Source organism: Corvus hawaiiensis, chromosome 32, assembly GCF_020740725.1.
Source record: "Corvus hawaiiensis isolate bCorHaw1 chromosome 32, bCorHaw1.pri.cur, whole genome shotgun sequence".
Classification (NCBI taxonomy): domain Eukaryota; kingdom Metazoa; phylum Chordata; class Aves; order Passeriformes; family Corvidae; genus Corvus; species Corvus hawaiiensis.
In genome coordinates, this window is record NC_063244.1 from 445,849 (window position 1) to 453,470 (window position 7,622).

The following is a 7,622-nucleotide window of genomic DNA, read 5'->3' on the forward strand; positions in this document are numbered from 1 at the left end:
ATGGTTTGGGCTCCCAACGCGTCGTTCTGCACCTCCAAAGCCCCACATTTGTAGGATTCTCATAAAACCCCCTCAATTCCAAGTATTTGTCCTTTAAAGCCCCAAAATTCAGCATTTGTCCCTTAAGCCCCCTTAAGTTCTGAGTACTGGGGCCGAACTGGGGCCAAACTGGAGGCATACTGGCGTTGAACTGGGGCTGAACTGGGGCTGACTGCAGGGCTCCTTTGGGTGAACCTCATGCTGGTGATTACGGATCGCTCCACGCCAGAGCTGGACTCTGGGAAACACCGGGAACGGCGCCTGGAGCGGGGCATGGCCTGGCAAACACCGGGAACGCTGCTCAGAGCGAGGCACATTCCAGCACCAGGGCCCCTTCCTGACCCCGATCCGTTGGGATTGTGGCAGCACTAGGACAGACGAGGTTCCAGCCCTTTTATTAAAAACATTGGATATAACTTAACACAACACAGTGGATCCCAGATCCCGGCAGATCCCGGCCCCATCGATCCTGAATACCGAAATGACTCCGTGGATGGAGCAGCTGCTCCGGCACCAGATCCGGCGGCTCAAAGGGACGGGAACGCCCACGGGGGGACCCTGAGGTTCAGCAGCTGCTCCAGAGCCGGGACCACGCATGGGCAGCGGATCCCAGTGACACCGGGAGATCCCAGTCACAGTCAGAGGATCCCAGTCACAGTCAGTGGAAGGTGACACCGGCAAATCCCAGTGACACCGGTGGATCCCAGTCACAGTCAGTGGAAGGTGACACCAGCAAATCCCAGTGACACCGGTGGATCCCAGTGACACCGGCGGATCCCAGTGACACCGGTGGATCCCAGTCACAGTCAGTGGAAGGTGACACTGGTGGATCCCAGTGACACCAGTGGATCCCAGTCACGGTCAGTGGAAGGTGACACTGGCAGACCCCAGCGCCACCGGCCCATCCCCGCCCTAGGGACACTCCACGGGGACATCGCGGAAGTGCGGCCACACCTGCAGCAGCTCCTTGGGCCCGTAGTGGTGCACCATGACCAGCCGGGAGAAGCGGCACTTGTCGTAGTCCAGCCGGTACATGGTGAAGGTGCCGGCCGGCGGGTCGGTGACGGCCACGCCCAGCGCGTGCAGGCAGATGCCCACGAACGCGTCCTCCATGTTGATGGCTGGCAGCGTCTGCGCCACGGCAAACACGCGCCGTGCCAGGTCCCCCGAGAGGACGTAGCCGGGCCCGCCGCAGTAGGGCGGGTAGGTGTCATTGGGGTACACCTCGCGGGGCACAAACCACTTGTAGGCGGGGTTCCGCAGCGGCCCCGTCCAGCGGTACACGTAGCCCGTCATGAAGTTGGTCCTGAGAGGCTGCAGCAGCCGCCCTGCCAGGAACTCCAGGTTGAGGAAGACGTCGTGGTCGGCCTTCATCACGTAGGTGGCGTTGGGGCAGAAGCGGCTCACCCACTCCAGCCCCATCAGCGTCTTGAGCGTCAGGTTGTTGTAGGTGTCCAGGAAGTCCTGCTGCAGGAGGTCCCCGTGCAGCTTGTCCTCCTCCTGCAGCACCGGGCGCAGCTCGGCGCCGAAGACAGGGTGGACGCCGAGCAGGAAGAGGCGCAGCACGCTCAGCCCCGGCACGGCGCTCTCGTTGCCCCAGGTGCGGCGCACGGCGTCACGCGCAGCCAGGTCGGCCGGGGCCGTCACCACCAGCAGCACCAGGAACGGCGCCCGCTCCCGGCACTTCTCGGGGTGGTTCAGCAGGAAGCGGTAGGGGTATGGGTACGGCGGCTGCAGCGGGTGCCGCGGTGGCTGTGGGGGCACCGTGGCGTTGCTGGGGCGTGGGGCCGGGCTGGGGTGGACGGTGGTGCTGGGAGGGGACGCGGGGTGCTGGGTGTGCAGAGCCAGCAGGGCCAGCCCCGCGGCCACCGGCAGCAGGACCAGGCGGGAGCTCGGCGGGAGCTTCATGGTTGATCTGTGGGGTGGGAGAGGGGGATTGGGGTGGGCTCGGCACCGGGGAGGGCTGGCACCACCAGAATCCCACTGGCACCACGATCCCCGTGGCAGCCATTCCTGCCGAGTGGGCCTCCTAATCCCAGCAGCACCGCGATCCCACCGGCACCCAAATCCCATGGCCGGGCGTCCACCTGGGGCTTGCCGGGTGCCCAAACCCCCCCCGTGCCCTCGGACTCCCACCCACAGCACCCACCCCCCTTGCTGGACACCCAACCTGCTGCCCCCGCTCTGTCCCTGCCCGCCCCTCTCCATTACAGGGTCCCCCTGCCCCTCCCTCTCCCATTCCTGGGTCCCCCCTGTGCCCCCTCCTCATTCCCAGGTTTCCCCCCGCATTCCCAGGTCCCCTCTCCCCATCCCCATTCCTGGTTTTCCCCAGGGTCCCCCTCTCCCTCCCCCATTCCAGGTCCTGATAAGGCTCCAGACGCGATAAGGGCAGGAGGTGCCGCCAGGGGCCCGCCAGTTCCACCAGTCAGACCAGTTTGGGGGTCTTGGGGGAGCCCTGGGGGTCCCGGAGCTGAGTCCAGCTCTGCCCAGTTCATCCCAGTTCACCCCTGGCTTTGCCACGCCACCATTCCCAGTTCCCCCCAGTTTGCCCACGTGCCGTGTTCAGCCTTTCCCAGTCCTTCCCAGTTCCCTCAGCCTTTCCCAGCCCCCCCCAGTGGCTCCCAGTTGCTGCTCCCAGCCCTGCCCAGTCACTCCCAGTGTCCCCAGCGCTGTGGGGGGGAGCTGGGTTTGTCTGTCCGGCCACACCCTGGGCTCTGAGGGACAAAGGGACAAAGGGACAAAGGGGAGCTGGAATGGGAACAGCACCACTGGGAACGCCCCATCCCCTCCACCGCACTGGGACTCCCGGGGATCCCCAGAGCCCCCCCATCGACTCCCGGTTAACCCCAGGTGCTGCTCCCAGCTCTTCCCAGTGACTCCCAGCAACTCCCAGTGTGTCGCAGTCATTCCCAGTGGCTCCCAGTCCCTCCCAGTAACTCCCAGTGGCTTCCAGTTAACCTCAGGCGCTGCTTGCTCTCAGCCGTTCCCAGTGGCTCCCAGTGTGTCCCAGTTGCTCTTGCGGGCTCCCAGTTAACTTGAGGTGCTACCCCCAGTGTGTCGCAGTCATTCCTGGCGGCTCTCAGCCCTTCCCAGCGGCTCCCAGTGACTCCCAGCAACTCCCAGTGGCTCCCAGTTAACTCCAAGTGCCAGTCCCAGCCCTTCCCAATGCTCCCAGTAACTCGCAGTGTGTCCCAGTCACTCACAGTGGCTCCCAGTGACTGCCAGTTAACTCCAGGTGCAGCTCCCAGCCCCTCTCAGTGCTCCCAGTGCCCTGCCCACAGTGGCTCTGTGGCCACGGTGCCCAGCGGTGACAGAAATGAGCAGGGACAGGTGACGCAAGTGCCACACCCGGCCCGGGCCACACCCCCCGGGCCACGCCCGCCCCTCCTCAAACTTCCTCCTGCGGCCACACAGGAGCCACCACAGGGGTGACGGGGTCACACAGATGCCACCAAACAGGTGTCACCGTGGGCACAGAGGTGCCCGCACACGGGTGGCATGGCCACCACAGACAGGCGACACCACGGACACCCAGGTGACACCGTGGGCACCCAGGTGATACCATGGACACCCAGGTGACACCGTGGGCACCCAGGTGACAGTACGGACACCCGGGTGACACCACGGACACCCGGGTGACACCATGGGCAAACATGTGACACCATAGGCAAACATGTGACACCCATCAGGGCCTGTCCTTGTCTCCTGCAGCCACGTCCCGGCTTGGTGGCGCAAAGGGACAAAATCACCATGGGAAAGGGAAGGTCACTGCCGGGCAATCCGGACCAGGAACAACGGGGACATCACTGCTGGGAATTCCTCTCCCCGTTGCCAGGATCCTCCAGAGCTCCTCCCTGTTCCCGAGCCCTCAGAATGTGTCCCCAGCCCTGTTCCCCCTTCCCCAGCCCCACTGGGAGCCGCAGGAGCCGTTTCCCTTCCAGACTCTTTTATTTCACACCTCTTTAAAAAACCCAAAGCAGTAAAAAAAGCCACAAAAAAAATGTATAAAAATGGAACATGGTGGGGGGACAAAGGTGGGGCCTGGGAATTGGGGGGAGCTGGGGGGAATGGGGGAGGTTCCTTGGGAACAGGGGTGGTTCTTGGGGCTCCCCAGGAACCTGGAGGGGGCTCCCCTCAATCCAGGGTGATTCCCACAGACTCCAGAGCCTCCTTTACCCAGAGAGGGGGCCCCCCCCGGCCCCCGTACATCGCGTCCATGAACTCCCGCACGAACTCCGGGAAGCGCTGCTGCAGGATGCTCTCCCGCATGGAGCTCATCAGCTTCATCTGGGGGGGGTTTCCCAGGGGTTAGAGGGGTGGTGGGACCCCCTAAAGACCCCCAGACTCCCCCCAAAGGCCCCCGCCCCACCTGGTAGGCGATGTTGTGCAGGGTGAGCAGGTGCAGCGCGGCCGTGTTGGAGCGGAGCAGCGCGTGCAGGTATGCCCGGGAATACCTGGGGGGAGAGAATTTGGGGGGTCAGCCCCAGCCTGGAGACCCCTGAGCCCCCCCCAAAGCCCGCCGCCCACCTCTGGCACGTGGAGCAGCCACAGTCGGCGTCGATGGGCCGGAAATCTTTGGCGAATTGGTGATTTTTCAGCTGCAGGGACCCCCAGGGCACCAAGGCGGAACCGAAGCGCTGCAGGGGGGCACAGGGTGGGTTATGGGGGGGTCTTCCAAACCCTGGGGAGGGGTCAGGGGTCCCCAAATCCCGCCCCAGACCCCCCCTTACCGCCGTGCGCGTGGGGAACACGCAGTCGAACATGTCACAGCCCAGCGCGACACAAACCACCAGGTCGGTGGCGTAGCTGGGGGCGAATCGGGGGTGACTCCGGGGGTCTCCCCCAGCCCAGAGGGCTCTGAGGGGGCTGAGGGGACCCCCCCGGACTCACCCCACACCCATGAGGTACCGGGGCTTGTCCCGGGGCAGGTGCTCGGCGCTGAACTTCACCGTGCGCCAGAACCGCGCCTTGTCCTCGCCCCCGCTCAGGCCCCCAATGGCGAATCCCGGCACGTCCCGCTGGGTCATGGCTGGGAAATGAGGATGGAAGACCCCCCCGGGACCCCCAAATCATCCCTGAACCCCCTGGGATCCCCCAAATCACCCCCGGACTCCCCTGGATCCAACAAATCATCCCTGAACTCCCCTGAGCCACCCAGACCCCCCTGAACCTCCTTGAGCCCCAGTGTGGAACTGGGCACGTCCCGCTGGGCCATGGCTGGGAAACAGGGATGGGAGACCCCCCCAGGACCCCCCAAATCACCCCTGAACCCCCCGGGATCCCCCAAACCACCCCTGGACCCCCCTTGGATCCAACAAATCACCCCTGGACCTCCTTGAGCCCCAGTGTGGAACTGGGCACGTCCCGCTGGGCCATGGCTGGGAAACGGGGATGGGAGACCCCCCCAGGACCCCCCAAATCACCCCTGAGCCTCCTGGGACCACCAGAGCTCCCCCAGGACCCCCAGAGCCCCTCCCAAGCAGGGATGAGGCAGAGGAGGATGAGGAAGGCCCGGGGGGCGCGGGGAGGAGGGTGAGGATGGCGATGAGGGCGAGGAAGGCCCCACCTTGGATGCAGCGCAGGCGCAGGTCGGGGTCCAGCCCCCCCTGGATGATGGCAAAGAGCAGCTGCTGCTCCGGCCGGGCGTGAGCGGCCACGCAGCGATCGAGCCACCGCACTGACCTGGGGGGGACGAGGGTCAGGGGGCTCCCAGGGGGTTCCCAGGGGGTCCCGAGGGGTCCCGGGTGGGTCTCAGGGAGGTCCCCACCTGTGCATTGCCTCCTCGACGCGCGGCCCCGTCGTGGTGCTGCTCACGACATCGTCCAGCTGCATCACGATATCAGCACCTGGGGGGGCCGGGGGTCAGCGGGGGCCGGGGACGCCCCCCATCCTCCCCATCCCCCCGGGATTTGGGGGTCCCAGGCTCACCCAGAGCGTTCTGGATCTCCATGGATTTCTCCGGGCTGAGCAGGATCTCCTCCCCGCCGTGGGGGGGGCGGAACCGGACCCCCTCCTCCGACACCTCCGACAGCTCCAGCAGGGAAACCATCTGGAACCCTCCACTGTCCTGGGGGACCCCGAAAACTGGGACTGAGGGGGGCACGGGAACCCCGGGACACCCCAAAATTGGGGACCGGGGGATGACAGGACCCCCTCTGAGGCTGGGGGGGCTCCCCTCCAAACTGGGGGTCCTGACGGTGCCACCCCGTAAATTGGGGGTTCTCGGGGAGTCCTGGGGGTGTCACCCTCCCAAATTTGGGGTCCTGGGGAGGTCACCATCCCAAATCTGGGGTCCTGGGGGGTCCCGTCCCCCCCCCCCTCACCGTTAGGAGGTTGTGGGGCCAATCCATGAATCCGTGGAGGCCCCCGGAACGTCGGACCAGCTCGGAACCCTGCGGAGAGGGGAGGACAGAGCTCGGGAATGCCGCCGGGAAGGCGGGAACCGAGGGGGATCGCCTGGGAATTCTCACGGAATACGGGAATGGGGCACGGGGGGTTACACTGGAATCTCGCCGGGAACCTGCGAGTTGAGGGGTTTCAGCTCAAATCTCACTGGGAACTCGGGAATCGAGGATTTTATTCCAAAGCCCGCCAGCAAACGAGGTATTTTATCAGGAAAACCGCACTGGAAATCCGGGAACCGAGGGACTTTATACCAGGAGCTCGCTGGGAGTCGGGCAGGGGAGGCGCTGGGAATCCTCGCAAGGAAGCCGGGGAGGGGACGGGGTAGAACCGCGGAGCCCCCCGGACCCCCCGGCGCCGCTCACCGGCCGCGTGCCCAGGTGGAAGGTGTTGCCGAGGCAGATGCGGCAGCCGAGCGCCGCGAGCTGCGCGGCCGTGAGGCCCTTGGCGGTGCCGCGGGTGCCCACGGGCATGAACACGGGGCAGGGCACGTTCCCGTGCGGCAGCCGCAGCTCCCCGGCCCGGGCGCGGCTCCGCCCGCACTCGGCCACGACCCGCAGGACCGGGACCGGCCGGGCGGGCCCCGCTGTGGGCGCCGCCATCTTGAGCGCACGTGACCGGAAAAGGTGGCGGCGCCGCCGCCAGAAGTGACCGTTACCGGGGTAACGCGGGCGCCATGTTGGGCCTTGTAGGGTTGGGGAACGCCCACGCCCGGAGAGGCTCAAAGTCCCCCCAGAGATCACCCAAACTCAACAGAGACCCCTCCAAACCCAGAAAGGGCAGGGACCCGAGCCAATTCCTGCTGGTTCTGGTCCCTAGAGGGTCTCCAGAAGGTCCCCGGGGTGTTCCAGCCCCGGGGCTTTGCTTCGGGACTGTCGTTCCCCGTGAGCGAACAGACGACGCCCGACGGTCACGGGAGGGGCGCGAAACACCGTAACAGCCAATCGGCGAGAACGAATTGCTGATTGACAGCTGGCTGATCAATTGCGAGACGGTTTTCTCTTCTCTCACGGTTCCCTTTCTGGGTTGCATTGGTTTGAGTGGCGGGCACACCGGCGAATGGAGAGGAGGGCGGGGAGGGAGCGACTGGAAGTTCTGTTCACCAATTAAATGGCAGAGACGCCGCTCCGGAGCGGGACTACGCTACTGCCGCCTCAGCGCCCGCTCCCATTGGTTGGCAG

General features: G+C 65.5%; 2 protein-coding genes across 3 annotated transcripts; both read right to left on the reverse strand.

Moving 5' to 3' along the window:
* Positions 1-408: 408 nt before the first annotated feature.
* LOC125318874 (beta-1,3-galactosyltransferase 2-like) lies at positions 409-3,759 on the reverse strand. Of its 2 annotated transcripts, none has more exons than XM_048289794.1 (2): positions 3,243-3,759; positions 409-1,954 (listed from the first exon to the last, which is right to left on the reverse strand). In XM_048289794.1, the coding sequence occupies exon 2, from the start codon at positions 1,945-1,947 to the stop codon at positions 952-954; it is 996 nt and encodes a 331-aa protein (XP_048145751.1). In that variant the 5' UTR covers positions 1,948-1,954; positions 3,243-3,759; the 3' UTR covers positions 409-951. The 2 variants fall into 2 exon arrangements, with proteins under 2 accessions (XP_048145751.1, XP_048145752.1); XM_048289795.1 differs by having other exon boundaries at positions 2,998-3,759.
* Positions 3,760-3,968: 209 nt separating this feature from the next.
* On the reverse strand, positions 3,969-7,560 carry QTRT1 (queuine tRNA-ribosyltransferase catalytic subunit 1). The gene is made up of 10 exons (XM_048289793.1): positions 6,807-7,560; positions 6,363-6,431; positions 5,968-6,106; positions 5,807-5,885; positions 5,606-5,721; positions 4,930-5,068; positions 4,770-4,845; positions 4,567-4,676; positions 4,409-4,493; positions 3,969-4,326 (listed from the first exon to the last, which is right to left on the reverse strand). Exons 1-10 carry the CDS (start codon positions 7,041-7,043, stop codon positions 4,174-4,176), a joined length of 1,203 nt encoding a protein of 400 aa, XP_048145750.1. The 5' UTR covers positions 7,044-7,560; the 3' UTR covers positions 3,969-4,173.
* Between the last annotated feature and the right edge of the window lie 62 nt (positions 7,561-7,622).